We start from the raw sequence: 20,688 nt of genomic DNA, 5'->3' as shown, positions 1-20,688 counted from the left end.
AACAGCCGTCACTAACATAGAGGCTGCTGCCAACATACAGACTCAAATCTATTGAGTTTTTTGTAAATGGACAAAGTTATTACTAGTCACATTAAATAGTGCCACTTTAATAATGTTTACATATCCTACATTACTCATCTCATATGTATATACTGTATTCTATACCATCTACTGCATATTGACTATGCCGTACGGCCATCGCTCATCCATATATTTATATGTACATATTCTATTCATCCCTTTACATTTGTGTGTATTTGTGTGTATAAGATTGTTGTTGTGAATTTGTTAGATTACTTGTTAGATATTACTGCATTGTCAGAACTAGAAGCACAAGCATTTCACTACTCTCGCATTAACATCTGCTATCCATGTGTATGTGACCAATAACATTTGATTTGATTTGACATGAACTGGGAAGTGAAAGAATATTCTCAGTAGACATACACTTACAGTAATTTAACCTTATTGAGGAGAGGAGATTTATACTATTGAGATGCACCACTGTCCCATAAGAATGGGGTACATTGAAGTTGACATTTAAAATGGTTAAGGGTTAAGGTTAAGGTTAGGTACGGGTTATGGTTAGGGTAAGGGTAAAGGTAAGGGTAGGGGTTAAGGTTCCAGAGTGGGGCAGCGGTCTAAGGCACTGCATCTCAGTGCTAGAGGCGTCATAACAGACTCTGGTTTGATTCCAGGCTGTATCACAACCGGCTGTGATTGGGAGTTCCATAGGGAGGTGCACATTTGGCCCAGCGTCGTCCAGGGATAGGGTTTGGCAAGGGAAGACCGTCATTGTAAATAATAATTTGTTCTTAACTGACTTGCCTAGTTAAATAAAGGTTAAATAAAAATAAAAAGGGTTTTGTTTAGAGTGTGGACCTCCCAAGGAACCCAGATTGCAATCAACATAAGAATGGTTATCATTGTCTACCGCCACCTGTTGGGAGGAAACTAGAAATACAATCATACACTTGAGAACGATCTTTAATGATCTTTAATCGGACTGGAGATTAGATGTTTATAAAAAAAATGCTTGTAAAATCAAGCAAACTGCAATCTATTCGTATATGTTTTTTTATACGGCAATCGTTAAAGTTTTATAAAGTTTTTGCGCACATTTTCTACGTCATCCGCTGGGAAAGCGGAAACGGAAATAACTATTTGGCACAGTGTTTGCAAATCTGCTGTGAGCAACAACGTGAAATAATTAACTTATTTACTCCTAAAATGGCTCTTGAATCAAGAATCACACAAGAAGAGATACGAAAAATTCCCGAAAAGCCTATCGACCGAGAAAAGGTAGCTATAAGCACTTTATCTTTGCTTGGTTTGTGAGACAGCAATTCGCTAACGTAGTTAGCATTAACGAGCCTGCTGTGCTAGCAAATGCAGCTGCACTGCTTGAACTGTGCAAGTGACTCCCACTTCAAACTAAACTAATTGGTTGTAGTTCTGTAATCGGCTATACGGGCATTTAATATTTTTTCCTGCTACCACATTTTCTAAGAGACTAGCCACGTTCCTGTCTAACCAGTTAACTAACTGTTTGTGTGTCTATAGACTTGTCCTCTTCTGCTGCGGGTATTTACGACCAACGGTGGCAGGCATCACAGAGGGGACGAATTCGCACGAGGACAAGTCCCTTCAAGTGAGCTGCAAATCTACACATGGTAAGAATATATAAATGGATGGCTGCACCTAGGTTCACGTAAGCCAAGGTGCAGGACCGGCAGGTAGCCTAGTGGTTAGAGCGTTGGGCCAGTAACTAGATCGAAACTAGATAGAATCTTACCTAGTTAAATAAAGGTTAAAAAAATGTGATAGCCAGTGCTTGAATTGGACTGAAATAGGTTCCGGTGTTGTTTCTGAAAATCTCCCCTCTGCCAGAATCCCTCCCCCCTTCTAATTTCATACATTTTGTGGCTAGAGTTAAATACTTTCTGTGGCACACATCGGAGTCAAATACTTTCTATAGAACAAACTTCACGTCAGGCAACCAAAAGTAAATTCATGTGTGTTATATTAAACAAAGAGGCGGGAGTAAAATGTTGGCAAGCAATAAACATTTCAGAACAACTATGTCTGAATTCTTATCCTTACACTTTCAAACATACTAGTCGAATAAGACATGGAGAGATGACGAATTTTGGCAAAGAGATTTAATTATAGACAAAAGCAGTAGAGGATTTAAGTACAGGTGACATGGGCAGCAGCCGGGGGTGGAACGGGGCCCGGGGGCAGGCGCTGAGAGGGGGGTTCGCCCAGGGCGCCATACAAGCTAGAACCGCCACATACACTTGAAACATATAGCCAAACTGCAGACAAATGCTTTCTGCTACTAAGATCAGTGAAATGTAGGCTAAGCTGACAACTGAGTGAAGAGCAGAAATATGAACTAGCAACCAAGCCTCAGAAATGAAGAACGCGAAGGTGGGGGGGGATTCTGGCAAGGGGGGGTTTTTCGGCACTCATTTTGGATGTCGTTACTGTTTATATTTAGGCGCAGTAGCGCCACAATACTTTTGAGCTAATGTTCTATAAGACGTGCACAAACTCAAGGAGAAAAAATGTGGTACTTGCACTCTGCTCTGCCCAAGTCGAGCATTGGTGGTAGTGTTGTGTGTATTATACAGGGTACCATGGCTACATAGTTTTGATTATTGTTGTGACATGATGTTGTGTCCTTCTCCTGAAGGATGGATGCCTCGCTAAAGGAGCTGACCAGCCTAGTGAAGGAGGTGTACCCTGAAGCTCGGAAGAAAGGAACACACTTTGGTTTCGCCATCGTTTATCCTGAGCCCAAAAGAAATGGCTACAGGTTAGTATACTACTCTACGGCCCTAGCTTAAAGGTAGAGTATACTACTCTACGGCCCTAGCTTAAAGGTAGAGTATACTACTCTACGGCCCTAGCTTAAAGGTAGAGTATACTACTCTACGGCCCTAGCTTAAAGGTAGAGTATACTACTCTACGGCCCTAGCTTAAAGGTAGAGTCAGCGGGAAGATGTACAGGCACAAAGTAAACCGCATTGTGGGTCAATTTCAGTAACAACTAAGAACTTTGAAGCGTAAGTCTCAACTTCTCTGCTGTTTTGGTCCCGTGGCTTTCACGCTATAACAGCGTGAGGCGAACCCATTCACATCTGCAGATACTGTGTGTGACTGTGAGAGAGAAATCTTGCATCTTGCTCATCTCAATATCTGCGGTGCTGCTCGTGGCAATGTCATATCGTTGGGTCTACCTTCAGGGCAACTGGGCTGTTGTAGATTGAAGTCAGGCTATGCTCTATAATCTTGGACACAGGGTGTGCACGGATTTGTTCCAGTCTAGTACAAACACACCAGGGTTTCTGTTAGGAAAATGTGGCGCCGGACAACATGACCGGGAAGATTTGAAAATGAGGCTGGTGATCTGGTGTTAGTAGACTTTTATATTCAATAACATTTTAATTGAGATTTTTATGATTAAACATTTCACAATGATTTTGAGAAACAAAAACGTTATTGAAATGAAACTGGTCCAAGAAAACGAGTATCTGAAAATATAACTAGCAGGTAGAACGATAGACATGGTAGGATAAATTGTAAGGTTCCCCAAACTTGATACTCACGTGCTTCCTTTGAAGTCTATATAAAATAATTGCCTCCACGTTTCCATGGTCGGATTTTGCCTATACGCTACTTTGAAGCAAGGTAAGACATGTCTCATAATATTAAATAAAATATTCAGGTTTCAAACAATTAAGTATTTAAAAAACAAAATGCATAGTGCCTCCAGCTCACATTGTAAAGTGGTGGGTGATGTGCTGATAGCCTGTTGACCTGCACTTGAATGGTGAATGGGAGGCACACTTCAATTACCAGTTGAAAAATAAAAATACTAGCTATTTTTTAAAATCGTATACTAAAACTGTTAACATGCGATTGCATTTAGAAATGGTTGTGCATTGATTCAGCTGATAAATCACATGTTTTACTCCAGCAGTAACCAGTAGAGGAGCTGCAGGAGAAATCCCGCTTAAAATAGGCTGTGTATGCATGTGTGATAGTTGTATTGGATAAATAAGATACACGATGAGTAACAAACAGGACAATTTGAATTCCACTAAATTATTCAAATGAACCTATAGACCAATAAGCATGACAGTCAAATGTATTTCCATCAATGATTAAAAAGCAATATTTTGCAACTGGATTTGATATATTTTGGCTGGCAACATTTTTATTCATTGGCTTAGTTTTTTTTATGGCTAAAGCTGGCATGAGCTGGCTAATGGAACCCTGTAACACACCTGACTTAATTAAAGTGAGACTCAGCGACATGTTGTCACGAGCAGCAGGATGAACCGCAGGGTTTTCAGGTGAGTGCAATGCAAGACGTTGCACTGGCAAAAAATATCTGCGTAGGTGCACTACACGCTGCTGCATTAGACTTATTCTAAAATGGATTCAATTGTTTTTTTGCCTCATTCTACACATCCCATAATGATAAAGCAAAACAGGTTTAATTTGTAAAAAAAAAGTGTGTGTGTGTATATATAGATATACTTAAGTATTCATATCCTTTACTCAGTACTTTGTTGAAGCACTTATGGCAGCGACTACAGCATCAAGTCTTCTTGGGTATGACGCTACAAGCTTGGCACACCTGTATTTGGGGAGTTTCTCCCATTCTCTGCATATCCTCTCAAGCTCTGTCAGGTTGGGTGGGAGTGTCACTGCACAGCTATTCTCAGGTCTCTCCAGAGATGTTCGATCGGGTTCAAGTCCGGGCTCTGGTTGGGCCACTCAGACATTCATTGACTTGTCCCGAAGTCAGTCCTGCATTGTCTAGGCTGTGTGCTTAGGGTCGTTGTCCTTTTGGAAGGTGAACCTTCGCCCCAGTCTGAGGTTCTGAGCACTCTGGAGCAGGTTTTCATCAAGGATCGCTCTGTACTTTTCTCCGTTCATCTTTCCCTTAATCCTGACAAGTCTCCCAGTCAATGCCGCTGAAAAACATCCCACAGCATGATGCCACCATACTTCACTGTAGGGATGGTGCCAGGTTTCCTCAAGATGTGAGGCTTGGCATTCAGGCCACATAGTTCAATCTTGGTTTCATCAGACCAGAGAATCTTGTTTCTCATGGTGTGATAGTCCTTTAGGTACCTTTTGGGAAACTCCAAGTGGGCTCTCATGTGCTTTTTACTGAGTGGCGGCTTCCGTCTGGCCATTTTACCATGAAGGCCTGATTGTTGGAGTGCTGCAGAGATGGTTGTTTTTCTCGAAGGTTCTCCCATCTCCACAGAGGAACTCTGGAGCTCTGTCGGTGACCATCAGGTTCTTGGTCACCTCCCTAAACAAGGCCCTTCTCCCCCAATTGCTCAGTTTGGCTGGGAGGCCTGTTCTAGGAAGAGTCTTGGTGGTTCCAAACTTATTTAATTTAAGAATGATGGAGGCCACTGTGTTCTTGGCTATCTTCAATGCTGCAGAAATGTTTGGTACCCTTCCCCAGATCTGTGCCTTGACACAATCCTGTCTCGGAGCTCTACAGACAATTCCTTTCGACCTGGTTTGGTTTTTGCTCTGACATGCACTGTCAACAATGGGACCTTTTTATATAGACAGGTGTGTGCCTTTCCAAATCATGTCCAATCAATTGAAGTTATCACAGGTCCAATCAAGTTGTAGAAACATCTCAAGGATGATCAATAGGAACAGGATGCACCTGAGCTCAATTTCAAGGCTCAAAGCAAATGGTCTGAATAGTTATGTAAATACGGTATTTAAAAGAAAATTCAAGCAAAAAAATATACTTTTTTTCTCTGTCATTATGGGGTTTTGTGTGTAGATTAATGAGGGAAAACAATTCATTTAATACATTTTAGAATAAGGCTGTAACATAAGAAAATGTCAAGGGGTCTGAATACTTTCCGAATGCTCTGTAGTTGTTGCAGAAGTCGTCCAGACATTGCTGTTTGCTTTGTGCATTGCTGACTTTTCCTTAAATCAAGAGCTTGGTGGTCAGTGGATTAGGTAAATCGGCTGTTTGCCTTTTTAAAAGTATTTAAACATGGCCTCGGTTGTTTGATTGGATGATGTCATTATGAAAGTACTGTTGTCTCACCCACGGTCTCTATGGTTACAGAGTGAAAGACATCGGCAACACTGTGTCAGGCAGGAAGGGGGAAAATGACTCCATGACGCTACAGTCGCAGCGCTTCCAGATAGGAGACTACCTGGACATAGCCATCACACCACCCAACAGAGCCCCCCCACTTAACCCACGCATGGGCATGGGGAGGCCCTTCTGAACGCATCCACACCTGAACATAACCATCATATCACAAAACCCAAACCCACCTCTAAACATACATAAAGCCTTTCTGATCACACTGACTGACTCTTACCATCTCTCAGGAGACTACCGTGACTTTCAATAGGGCCATCCTTCAGATTTCACTGTCCCCCATATACATGCTTTTTTTTGGGCCTTTTTATCTTCTGATAGATTATATTTCAGACATGTATGTTACTTTTTTACCCTCATGTGAAATAAAGTTGCCGTCTTACAATAAAACAATTTCTGTCATTCCTTTTTATAACAATACCAGCAGAAAGAGTGTTGGCGTAATGCCTGGTCTAGTGTAGTTGGGGTTGTTGCAATGTCATAATGGTTCCTGTAGGGGGCAGCATTAAGACACAAATACAGTTAACACAGTCTAGACCCCTTCCCACTAGAACAGAGGAAGCCATCTGGGACCTTGTTTCCTTTCATCCCAGCTCGTCTGTTTCCAAAAACTTCTCTTGGAATGTTTATTTTTTTCATCCCTAATGTACTATTTATTTTATTTTTTCCCCCTTGTGAAGAGTGATGTAATAAAGCTGTTGGCATGGTGATTGCTAGACCCCTTATTTCTGGAATCCAGCAGTAATGAGGACGGAACATCAGGGCTGGCGGGCGCATCACAGATGTGATGGATCCCTGTAGTCCTGCAAAACCAAACCTGTACTGTCATCTAGACCAGGGAATCCCTCTGCCATCTGCTCATCTGGCCTGGATCCAGTTATTGAATCTGATGTTTTATATTATTGATGAATGTCTCTTGTACTATACTTCACTTAGGAGAGACCTTAGAGCCCATAGACAATATATCAGTTGCCTGTAATTCTAATTGTTCTATATCTATGATCGACTCTACCAATAAGGATGTTCTGGGCCAATAGCTACAAAGCGTCTCAGAGTGCTGATCTAGGATACGTTTAGCCTTTTGGATCATAATTAAAATATATGGACAGGTCCTAGATCAGCACTGCTACTCTGAATTGCTTTGTTGACATGGGAACAGGTCTTGAATTTTTTTCTTCACTTGACAAAATTCTGATGTAGCCTTAAAAAATGATTGTATAAACCGTGACAATGCCTTTCTTTGTAATGTAGTAATCCTCAGTGAGTTTGAAGACCTGCTCCTGTCTCTGCGTTCTAAGGTCTGCGATGATTGATAATGCATCACTGCTAATGTTGTCAGTCATTAATTCACATTACACACTGCTATCATTGGATGCAGCAGACTGAGAAAGGTTATGACACCATTGAGGGTTTTATTAGAGATTAATATTTGCACATATTATATAAGAATTAAGTATGACATCAAAACATGGCCATATAGGGTGTTTACAGCTGTGTCCCCTGAGGGACAATAATGTTTTTCTTATCTTACATCTCTCGTATCTGCATAAGGCATCCCGATTTGTTTGTGGTGGTTATCGTCAACATTGTCTATGTGGCGATACATGCCTTGCAGAATAAGTTGATGCATATTTCCTGAAGAAGATATTCATCTGAGGCTCAGCGGTTTTGATGTGACTCCCATTACATTCCTCCAATGGTTTCTATAGGGAACAAACAATTAAAACAGTGACATGCTGACCACCGAATCAGCCACAGCCAGGTGCCTTGCAGTATAATGCTTCTAGGTTAGGCTCATTTACAGCACCGTTGATCTGTTGATTCTCAGATACACCGGAACAACCTCGGAATAGGTTGTCATGTAAGATCAGTGGTCCAGTCACTGGGGTTATTGAGCCAACTATATACTGTAATAGCGTAATGGGTATTGTGTCTCTGAAATGAGAAGAGACATCACAGAGAATAACACAACAGACTGACGCTTCAGTGGCAATTTGCTTTAATGACAACGGACATTTGAATCAGAGGAGCAAACCATTTTTCATCAGAGCAAATATCGGCTGAGTTATTCCACCTGAGCTACGCAGAGAGGCCACGGTGGGCATTCAGAGTAAATGGGAAGAGATGTAAAGACAAGCCCATGTTTTAGGGAGAGAGCGTTTTCTCTCTGCCTGCACGCCCTCCCGGTTCATTCATTCAACACGCTGCTGTCAGACGGGTGTGTGAGGGCGGGAAACCTGTTTATTCTCTGAGAGCAATCGCTGGGTTTATTTATAGTTGGCCCCCAACTGGGTGTGTGGCACTTGGAGAAATTGCCAATGAAGGAGCAAGCACACCAATGATTGCGGGACTGCATTGGTGAGACAGACACAGCTGCGACAATGGACAGGATGGATAGAAAGGAGTATAATATGAATGAAGAAATGAAGCAGCACTCACACACCCAAGTTCCTTCCTTTGCCAATTAAATGAATGGTTTTAATATAAGTGAGTATCCTAGATTGGATTAGAATTGCAGATGATATGATATGATATTAACAGGCATGTGCACTCTTGATTCAGCCACATCCATCATATTACACATGCAACAGTGTGCTCATGCCAAGAAGTGTGTGTGTGTTTATTTTATATCTCTGACCTGATGGTGTACTCAGCCCAGTCGCCACCCAGTCGTAGCTGAGCACTGTCCAACGGGCTAATTGAGATGAATAGTTATTTCCCTGTGTGCGGTGGTGCTACCAGTCCAGTAGGGCTGGGCGACTCTACAGAGTTATCGACAGAGTTTGGCTTGCCTTAGGCCATTATTGTTTTCAACCAAAAACCCTTGTTGAAATCAAAATGGACAAATTCTAATACCATTGTCTTTTAACATTATTATGAGGTACACTAAGTATACAAAATATTAAAGATGCACTATGCAGGAATTGCTCCGGCATTTCCTTGTTGCTAAAATTTGAATAGTTAGCCTAATTTCAGTTTGTGTGAAAAAACAAGCAAGAATAGTGTAGATAATCATTGTAACACCAAAACCGCTGTGAAATATCTTTCCCATAACCATGAATATAGTATTTTCAGCTATTTGAAGCTGGTGTATAAAAACAAAAGTAAAAGACACAAACACAAAACTTAAGAATGGGAAGCATAGAAATAGTGCACATAGAACAGATACACCGCTTCTTAGATCTATAACACAAAAAGTTACATATTGCAGCTTTAAGAACACCTTCCTAATATTGAGTTGTCCAGACCTGTGCCTGGGTGCATCTTCTACTGGCAGCCTCTTCAGCCACCCACTCTGGTCTGAGTCACAGACCATGGCATCAGCCTGGCAAGACGACCTTGAACTTACCCTGGAGGCTCATGGGACAGGGGCCAGTGTGTGTGTCCGATACGGACGGCTGACATTAAATGGCATTTCTGGCAGCAGGTGTGTTTGAAGGAAACCTATTAAGAAAGAGACTCACCCCATCTCTCTCTCTCTCTCTCTCTCTCTCTCTCTCTCTCTCTCTCTCTCTCTCTCTCTCTCTCACTTACTCACTGTTTCTCTCTCTCTCTCTCTCTCTCTCTCTCTCTCTCTCTCTCTCTCTCTCTCTCTCTCTCTCTCTCTCTCCCTCTCTCTCTCACTTACTCTTTCTCTCTCTCTCTTTTACTCCCCCTTCTCTCTCTCAACCTATCTATTTATGTTTCTACCTATTTACAGTGCATTCGGAAAGTACTCAGACCCCTTGACTTTTTCCACATTTTGTTACATTACAGCCTTATTCTAAAATGGATTAAATAAAATTTTACACACAATACCCCATAATGACAAAGCAAAAACTGGTTTTTAGAATGTTTTGCAAATACAAAAATACTTCCTCTGTGGAGATGGGAAATTCCAGTAGAAAAACCATCTCTGCAGCACTTCACCAATTAGGCCTTGGTGGTAGAGTGTCCAGACAGAAGCCACTCCTCACTAAAAGGTAAATGACAGCCCACTTGGAGTTTGCCAAAAGGCACCTAAAGACTCTCAGTGTCACGCCCTGACCTTAGAGATCCTTTTAATTCTCTATTTTGGTTAGGTCAGGGTGTGACTAGGGTGGCAATCTAGTTTTCCTATTTCTTTGTTTGGCCTGGTATGGTTCCCAATCGTTGTCTCTGATTGGGGATCATATTTAGGCAGCCTTTTTCCCACCTTAGTTTGTGGGATCTTGTTTTTGTATAGTCGTTGGGTAGCCTGCAGAACTTTACATTTGTTTTGTATTTTGTTGTTTTTCGGTGTTAATTTTAATAAATGTAAGATGTTCGCCTATCATGCTGCATCTTGGTCTCCTCATTCAAACGACGAACATAACAGAATATCACACCACCAAAGGACCAAGCAGCGTGGCCAGGAGTAGCAGGGATCCTGGGCCCGGGAGAAAAGGCTGTGGAGGACATCATGGACATGGGAAGAGGTTATGGCAGGGGACAAGACCCTGCCATGGAAGCAGGCGGAGGCAGCGAAGGAGGATCAACGACGACTCCAGGGTTCGCAACCACGACGCAAGCACGAGAGGCAGCCCCCAACATTTTTTGGGTGGGGGCACACAGGGTGGTTGGCGGAGCCAGGTTTCAGACCAGAGCCAACTCCCTGCACTCGCTTTAAGGAGCGTGTGACCGTTCAGGCACCATGTTATGCGGTGATACGCACTGTGAGTGCGCATTCACAGCCCGGTGTGCTCGGGGGCCAGCTCCCTGCAGTTGCCGTGCGAAAATGAGCATCCAGCCAGGACGGGTTGTGCCGGCTCAGCGCTCCTGGTTTCCAGTACGCCTCCTCGGACCAGGATATCATGCGCCAGCTCTACGCACTGTGTTTCCAGTGCACCTTCACAGCCCAGTGCATCCTGTGCCAGTACCCCGCACTTGCCGGGCTAAAGTGAGCATCCAGCCAGTGCGCCTCCACGGCCCAGTATATCCTGTGCCAGCTCCACGCACCCGGCCTCTGGTGCATCTCCCCAGCCTGGTACGCCCTGTGCCAGCTCCACGCACCCGGCCTCCAGTGTGTCTCCCCAGCCTGGTACGCCCTGAACCGGCTCCACACACCAGGCCTCCAGTGCGCCTCCGCAGTCTGGAGCCTCCTGTGAGGGTTCCCAGTCCGAAGCATCCAGTGATGATCCATGGCCCGGAGCCTCCAGTGATGATCCATGGCCTGAAGCCTCCAGTGATGATCCATGGCCGGAAGCCTCCAGTGATGATCCATGGAGTGGAGCCTCCAGCGAGGGTTCCCAGTCTGGAGCCTCCAGCGGGGGTTCCCAGTCCGGAGCCTCCAGTCCAGAGTCCCATGCGACGATCTAGTTTTCCTATTTCTTTGTTTGGCCTGCTATGGTTCCCAATCAGAGGCAGCTGTCTATCGTTGTCTCTGATTGGGGATCATACTCAGGCAGCCTTTTTCCAACCTTAGTTTGTGGGATCTTGTTTTTGTATAGTTGCTGTGTAGCCTGCAGAACTTTACATTCATTTTGTATTTTGTTGTTTTTTGGTGTTCATTTTAATAAAAGTAAGATGTTCGTCTACCACGCTGTACCTTAGTCTCAAACGACGAGCGTAACACCCAGACCATGAGAAACAAGATTCTCTGGCCTGATGAAACCAAGATTGAACTCTTTGGTCTGAATGCTTTGGTCTGGAGGAAACCTGGCACCATCCCTACGGTGAAGCATGGTGGTGGCAGCATCATGCTGTGGGGATGTTTTTCAGCGGCAGGGACTGGGAGACTAGTCAGGATCGAGGGAAAGCTTAACAGAGCAAAGTACAAAGAGATCCTTGATGAAAACCTGCTCCAGAGCACTCAGGACCTCAGACTGGGGCTTAGGTTCACCTTCCAACAGGACAACGGCACCAAGCACACAGCCAAGACAACACAGGAGTGGCTTCGGGACAAGTCTGTGAATGTCCTTGAGATATCCAGCCAGAGCCCGGACTTAAACCTGATCAAACATCTCTGGAGAGACCTGAGAATAGCTGTGCAGCAACACTCTCCATCCAACCTGACAGAGCTCGAGAGGATCTGCAGAGAAGAATGGGAGAAACTCCCCAAATACAGGTGTGCCAAGCTTGTAGCATCATACCCAAGAAGACTTGAGGCTGTAATCGCTGCCAACGGTGCTTCAACAAAGTACTGAGTAACGGGTCTGAATACTTATGTAAATGTGATCTTTTTTTAATTTTTAAAAAATTTGCAAAAATGTCTCAAAACCTATTTTTGCTTTGTCATTGTGGGGTATTGTTTGTAGATTGATGAGGGGAAAAAACAATACAATTAATTTTAGAATAAGGCTGTAACGTAACAAAATGTGGAAAAAGTCAAGGGATCTGAATACTTTCCGAATGCGCCATATATGTTCAGAGAATATTAGCTGCCTCATTAACTACGTAGCATCACGTTTGAATTCATTAACTGCATTGATGGGAATTTTTATTCTCCAGCCTCAATGCTTTTTCCAAACTAAGAGGTTTGTATTGGGAACACATTATCAGGAGGTAAAAAGCCCCGGAGCAACATGTTTGACGCCTCTTCTCTAGCGTGTGCTTGTGTGTGTGTGGTGTTGGCATGCGTGTTCGTGCGTGCGGTCTATGTGTGTGTCTACAATAGGCTCTCAGCAGAGGTCAATGGGATGTGAACTGTGATTGACAGGTTGAGGAAAGAGGGATGTCAGGCAGGTAATAGAAAAGGCAGTGTGGCAGAGCTCTTTCGCTCTCTATTATTTCCTCTCTCCTTTCCTTTGATAACACAGCTGTGAAGAACAGCACACCTCTTGAGACTGCAGGCGCTGACACTTCTTTCTGTTACTTTAGTGTAACAACCATCCAATAGTCATCTACCAACCCTCTATATACCAACCCTCTATATACCAACCCTCTATATACCAACCCTTTATATACCAACCCTCTATATACCAACTCTCTATATACCAACCCTCTATATACCAACCCTCTATATACCAACCCTCTATTTCCCAACCCTCTATATACCAACCCTCTATATACCAACCCTCTATATACAAACCCCTTATATACAAACCCTCTATTTACAAATCCTCTATATACAAACCCTTTATGTAAAATGCAAATCCTTATCAACGAAGACAGCACAACCACAACACACACAACAACACTGATTCAAATAGATACCCACTCTCCTTGCATTTGATATTATGCGTTATGTGTCAAATTGGAGAGTTAATGATTTGGTTATAATTCATTATAGCTTCATGTCCTAGCTCAAATATAGTCTGCAACCCCTCATCCCTCTCTCTCTCTCTCTCCCTCTCCCCCTCCCCTCCCTCTCCTCCCTCTCTGTCTCATTAGATCATCTACAGTTCCTTCAGAAAGTATTCACACTCCTTTACTTTTTCCACATGTTGTTGTGTTACAGCCTGAATACAACTGGCCTACAGACAGTACCCCATAATGTCATAGTGGAATTATGATTTTCCTGTTTAAAAAAATAAAATAAAATAAAAATGGAAAGCTAAAATGTCTTGAGTCAATAGGTATTCAACCCCTTTGTTTTGGCAAGTCTAAATAAGTTCAGGAGTAAAAATGGGCTTAAAATTCACATAATAAGTTGCATGGACTACGTGTGCTATAATAGTGTTTAACATGATTTTTGACTACCTCATCTCTTATACCCCACACATACAGTTGTCAGTAAGGTCGCTCAGGTGAACAGTGCATTTCTAACACAGATTCAACCACAAAAACCAGAGAGGTTTTCCAATGCCTCGCAAAGAAGGGCACTTCTTGGTAAATAAAGAAGAAGATTAAAAAAAGCTGACATTGATATCCCTTTGAGCATTGTGAAGTTGTTAATTAGTCACTTCAAAGATACAGGTGTCCTTCCTAACTCAGTTGCCAGAGAGGATGGAAACAGCTCAGGGATTTCACACGCCAATGGTGACTTTAAAACAGTTACTGAGTTTAATGTCTGTGAAAGGAGAAAACTGAGGATGGATCAACAACATTGTAGTTACTCCACAATATTAACCTTGTTGACAGAGTGAAAAGAAGGAAACCTGTACAAAATACAAATATTCCAAAACATGCATCCTGTTTGCAATAAGGCACTAAAGTAAAACTGCAAAAAATGAGGCAAAGAAATTAACTTGACAACCAACCAACTTGACAGAGCTTGAAGAATAAAATAAAAAAAGTGTAAATATTGTACAGTCAAGGTGTGCAAAACTCTGAGAGACTTATCCAGAACGACTCACAGCTGTAATCGCTGCCAAAATGTGATTCTAACATGTATTGACTCAGGGGTGTGAATACTTTTATGTAAATGAGATTTTTCTGTATTTAATTTTCAATAAATTAGCAAAGATTTCTGAAAACCTGTTTTCACTTTGTCATTATGGGGTATTGGGTGTAGATGGGTGAGAGAGAAAAAACAATTTAATCCATTTTGAATTCAGGCTGTAACACAACAAAATGTGGATAAGTCATGGGGTATGAATACTTTCTGAAGGCACTCTATGTTAACGACCGTCTCGTTAAGGGCAAAACAGATTTTTTTGTACACTTGCATTTCCTCGCGTGTCAATGATGTTAATTGGACCGCTGACAGTAATGTGCTTGTTATGGAGGATGAACAGAGAGCTTTACCTTCAGCTGAAATGTGTCTGGAGCTTCTCAAGCCCTTAATTGGAGCAGTCTGGTACGCTAATGCTGGGCTTGTACAAAAGCTTGCACACCCTGTATCTCTCCAGGACTGGTTTTGAAGAGTTCTGTTTCTGAGTGGAGCTTACCACAGGTTCAGATGGAGGCCATGGTTAGAGGGCAGTGGCTAGGAGACATACAGGAATGCTGACTGTCCATTTACAATGAGCTCACGGCCCCATAGAGATCCTATTCAATTCCTAATTCTATGTACATCCCCTCCTGTTACGCTAGTCATAGTAGCTAGGTTTCCATCCAAGTAGCGACATATTCTCATGTGAATATTCTAAAATCTGCATTAAACAATATGTGTTTCCATCAGACGGACTTGTTGGGGATAGAAGCCTGTGCGTGATGACGTAGTGCACGTAAAAATCACTTTACTGTATTTCCATCACCATTCTTTCTCCACCAATGGTTTTGTCACATAGCAAACTTGCACAATCAGTTGTTTTGCACCTGCTCTCTGGACTTTGCTGATAAATGAGAAATATGGATAAGAGTCAAATCATTTTATTTGATTTGATAATTGGCAGCCAAGCACCAATCATCACGTCACCAGCATTCAAATAATAGCTTACCCTCGATGTTTAGCCTATTGGAAATGTGCCTGATCACTGTGCACTTTACCCCCATGTGAAGTTCATCATAACTTATTTCATCTGCTGATGCTTTTCCATGTCGTGGTGGTTCGCCCATATCGCTGTGTGACTCCAAGTTTACTTCCATATGATGGTTATTGTATGAATATTTGTGCATAAAGGCATTTCTACCGCCATTTCTCCCATATTTCATTTGACCGACAAAAAAAGATCCCACCATGTCCAACGAGAAAATTGTCTGTCGACATTTCTGAAATTATACAGACATTTCCTGTTTCTATGAGAGAGAGAGAGAGAGACTTGATCATTTAAAAATATATATGTATTTCTGCTTTGTCATGCATATGGAATATGGCAGGTAGATAGAATAACTCTCTTGTTTATGTTTGTAATTTACAGCGATTTCCTAGCCTTCAGTCTAAACTGCAGCAACCTGTGGGTGTTGTGGCTGCCCTTCCACTCTGATGCATCTGAGACACTTAAAACGCTCACAAAAAGCCTTTCAGACTAATGGCAAAACATACCACGTTCTCTACAAACCAGCAGGACATAAACCCATCACTCTCTGTTGGAGAGTTAGGAACATAAGCACATTGTTCCCAGTAGAAAACACTTTGCAAATAATTACTCAACAGTTATACAATGTCTTGACTTGTCTTTTGAAGACGTCGCTACGTTTTGAATTGACATTCTCCGCTGTTTCGACCATTTAAAAAGGGGGGTCAACTTTTAGGAATGGATCTTAAGGAATGCATTTCATCATACACAGCCGTTGTCAAAAGTCATCTTTGATTGAACGGTTTCACTCTGGAATGGTTTTGTATGTATTTCAGGATTTCAAGTGACCAGAATCTAACAGTGAGCCCAACAGAAATGTATTTCTTTGGCTTTTATCATTGTCATATTATTTGGTTAAATGACATCAAGAAGAACCTGTTGGAATGTTCAACAAAGGACTGCCTATTCCATCCGTAGTCCTCCCAGGCTAACACCTGTGTGTGTGTGAGTGTGTGTTGTGAAGTATTGTGACACGCTGAGATTGTTGTCGCTAATTCTGTTTTGTCTGCTCTAATCTTCCATGTCTGAGCTTTACATTTCGAGTCAGAGAAGGGGGCCACGCCCAGGCATTGCTCCTGAGTGTGTGTGTGTGTGTGTGTGTGCTTTGTCTTCATCCACTTGGTATGCCACACAGATGTAATCTACTTTTATACAGAGTGTTAGTCATCTATGTGATCCGTAGATGGTTGATTGGGATTTAGGTTACACAAACACACACACGGACACACACACACACACACACACACACACACACACACACACACACACACACACACACACACACACACACACACACACACACACACACACACATCCATTTCCCCTGTTTGATAGAAAACCTGTAGCTCCACATTCTGTTTCTGTTTGTGTTCAGGTGACATTTCCTGTATGGTGATATTTTGTTCCATTTCCTGATGATACAGTATCTCCAGGACCCATGCTGCACAACATCAGTAGATGCTATGTGATGTGACATTTTCCCTCTGTGTCTTCCACGGGGATCCCAGTGTGTGACTGTGTGTGTGTGTGTGTGTGTGTTGGTGGTTCAGTTTGACGATGTGACTTTCTTGGTCTCCTTTAGTATCGTTTGATGCTCTGTCAAGTTCACCTGTCTGGCCTTCAGAGATAGAGGCTGTGTGCTGTCTGTCATCTCGTCTAGACAGCCTGTTGTACACATTACAGTCACTTACATTCTCTGCAGAGTCAGGAGCACTCACACACGCACGGACGCAAGCACACACACGGACACACACACAGTCTTGTTTAACTAATCTTGTGGGGACACACAACTCAGGCCCATTCAAAATCCTATTTTCCGTAACCCTAACCTTAACCCAAAAACCTAACCTTTCACCCTAACCCTAAAACTAACCCTAGTTCCTAACCCTAACCCTTAATGTAATTCTAACACTAATTCTAACCCTAACCCCCCTAGAAAGAGCATTTGACCTCGTGGAGACTAACAAAATGTCCCCAGTTGGTCAAATATCTGTTTGTTTACTATTCTTGTGGGCACTTCAGGTTCCCACAAGAATAGTTAAACATGTCCACGTGTGCACACACACACACACACACACACACACACACACACACACACACACACACACACACACACACACACACACACACACACACACACACACACACACACACACACACACACACACACACACACACACACACACACACAAAATACAATAAAATGGACAGACAGGTCCATTTAGTTAGTGATTATTGTGAAGGTCACCAAGTCCAATTATATATAAAAAAATTCAGATTGAAAACACTTTTGTGATTGAGTCTACTCTCAGCTGTACATCTTTTCTTTGTGACGTTCTGGCAGTGCACTTTCCTATCTCTCTCTCTCTCTTTCTCTCTCTCTCTCTCTCTCTCTCTCTCTCTCTCTCTCTCTCTCTCTCTCTCTGTGACAGTGTGAAAGGTGACTATGTCAAGTGGCACAGTGTGGAACATTATGTCTAAATGAACATGGGCTGTGGCAAATAGAATAGACCAGATATGACAGGCATCCAGAGGATTATTCTGTAGCCTCTGCTCTTGATTGGGTGAACTGATGCGGTTTTAATTGGGAATAGCCTCAAGACTCAAGATAATTGAATTGAATTCACAATGATATTAGCTTATTTTATTCACATTGTTCATTTGAACTTTTAGAAATGTGTAGGTTCTGTTTCTCTGAGATTATCTGAGGTAAACCGATTGTTATTGATTTGAATTAATTCCTCTTTTAATTTAAACGTATAAACAGTTTGCTCAAAGCAAAAGGCATCAAAAGCTGTTTTTTTCCCTTCCTTTTCTCTCAGACCAATTATAAACTTCACAGCTGAATTAATGATTCATGCAGCGTGTAGAGGAGTAGGTTTACCCCCATCGTTTGTGGAGAGTTCTGTGGTTATTAGTATTTCAGGACTTTTCTGCATTTAGATACGAAATCCATGGGTTCCCTAAAGGTTTGTTTCCCAACAATCAAGGCCCAAACTCCACGGCTGAAAACGTTGAATAATGCATCGTTCCTATCTATCCCCCTTCCTTTCTTCCCTCTCTCCTTCCATCCCTCAGCTTCTTCCTCATCTCTTCATCTTCCTCAACCTTTTTCCTGCCATCCCTCCTCGTTCCCTTCCTTCCTTTCCTTCCTTTCTCAATGACCTAAGAGTATAATAATAATATTAATAATGATTAATTAATTTCTTGAGCGCTTTCATTAACAGACATAAATTGTAAAACTATTTACATTGTGAGCAACCAGTGTAGCATTGGGTCAAAGAAATATGGTGGAAAGAAACCACCATTTCACTTCTGTAGTCTGTGAGGGATACATTAAAGGTATAGTCCACCCCCAAATTGTATCCAATTAGATGGTGTCAATCTGCTCTTGCATATTTCTCCTAATCCACTGTATAGCCGGATGTACACAACAACAGACGGATTGCAGTACTGACCCAGCTCATCTTCATCACCTACGTGGTGTGATATTAGGGGGAGTTATTGAGAGCCTTCCTTCTACTCCAGTGGCTTTAACCTAACTGGTAAAATAATCATTTCTCTCTGTATAGTTTTGCTGGAAGGGAGTCGCAGTCGCCGTCCTCATCTGTAGATTAATCCATAAGCTTTCAAAGTGCTGAAAAGATGAGAATTGAGCCGTTTAAAGGGAATCGTAAAGGATTTTACATTAAGGGGAAGGTTTAGGATTGACTACAACAGTGTTTCCTACTCTAGTCCTCCAGTACCCCCAAAAGAACACTTTTGTTTGTACTCCCTGACAAACTCAGTTGAATCAGGTGTTCTGGTCCAAGGCCACAACAAAAATGTGTACTGTTGGGGTGCTGGAGGACTGGAGTCGGGAAACAATGGACTACAGCAGTAGCTCTATTTTCAATGATATGAGAACAGTTTGGGCCTGTATTGAATAGAATATTCCTAGTGCTTCACCTACACAGTTCAAAGTACACATAAGGGAAATTATTATCAGCCAATAGAAAAATATTTGTTATTCCACCTCCTCATCAACAATGTCTTCAAAACGTGACAGGTTTTCATTGAACGTAATAAAGTGAATTTCTCCTTAAGGCCGGAATGAGTCTGTCACTCTCTCTCTGCTGAATATTAACATTGATTCAGATCTGTTTATGGCCGGTCATAAAGACCATAGATTTACAGAGTCTGGCGCTGACTTGCAGTTAGAACAGTCTTATAAAGGTGTCAGTCTACCAGTGGAACTATACTGCCCTTTGGCCAGCAGTTAACTGCCTCGAGGTATTTAACGGTTTTCACAAAGTCTCAATGTTATTTATTAATGTTGTATGTGGGAAGCTGGGCCTCTGGGCATTCTGATAAAGACCATGTAGGATGAAATGTCAATAATTATAACTAGAAGTCAATGAGAGCTGCATCTGTGATTCTGAGTGCATCAAAGTCATACGAGTCGATAAAATGTGAATTGTTGGTAGTGGATACATAGGTGGATACATAAGTAAGTGGGTGTGATACGGCAGCCATTTTATGTAAAATTGCCATGTGGACTATCCCGGTGGAGAGGTGAGGAGGAAATTGACAGAAGTAGACTCTGTTTTATGCAAGATGGCGCCGTCAGAGATTACATTGTTACCCGAGGAAATCTTAAGTGTTATTACATACAGCCGGGAATAACTATTGGATATAAGAGCGACGTCAACTTACCAACATTACAACCAGGAATACGAATTTCCTGAAGAAGATCCTCTGTTTGGACCACCACCCAGGACAATGGATCTAATCCCAGAAGACGACCCAAGACAACGGCGCCGCAGAAGGGGCAGACAGAGCGGCCTCCTGGTGTCACGACTTCCGCCGAAGTTGGTCCCTCTCCTTGTTCGTTCGCCAGTCGAAGTCACCAACCTTCTAGCCATCGCTGATCCACTTTTCATTTTCCATTGGTTTTGTCTTGTCTTCCATCACACCTGGTTACAATTCCATCAATTACATGTTGTGTATTTAACCCTCTGTTCCCCCCCATGTCCTTGTTGGTAATTGTTTCTTGTAGTGCTTATGCACGGTATGCTGGTATTTACCGGGTTTTGTTTGACCCATTTATTGTATTGTTCTGTTGACGGTGGTTTATGGATATTAAACGACACCGCTGTGAATCAGTTCTTCTGATTTGAGTGAGTTTATAAGGAAGTG

The 20,688-nt window shown here is 42.4% G+C and overlaps 1 protein-coding gene across 1 annotated transcript; it reads left to right on the top strand.

Moving 5' to 3' along the window:
- Positions 1-1,131: 1,131 nt before the first annotated feature.
- On the top strand, positions 1,132-6,565 carry LOC115123845 (histone deacetylase complex subunit SAP18-like). Its single transcript, XM_029653208.2, has 4 exons — positions 1,132-1,302; positions 1,564-1,673; positions 2,699-2,821; positions 6,131-6,565. Exons 1-4 carry the CDS (start codon positions 1,231-1,233, stop codon positions 6,294-6,296), a joined length of 471 nt encoding a protein of 156 aa, XP_029509068.1. The 5' UTR covers positions 1,132-1,230; the 3' UTR covers positions 6,297-6,565.
- Positions 6,566-20,688: the final 14,123 nt, after the last annotated feature.

This window comes from Oncorhynchus nerka, linkage group LG2 (genome assembly GCF_034236695.1).
Source record: "Oncorhynchus nerka isolate Pitt River linkage group LG2, Oner_Uvic_2.0, whole genome shotgun sequence".
Taxonomy (NCBI): Eukaryota; Metazoa; Chordata; class Actinopteri; order Salmoniformes; family Salmonidae; genus Oncorhynchus; species Oncorhynchus nerka.
The sequence above is the reverse complement of the archived record's forward strand: the minus strand, read 5'-3'. Positions and strand labels throughout refer to the sequence as shown.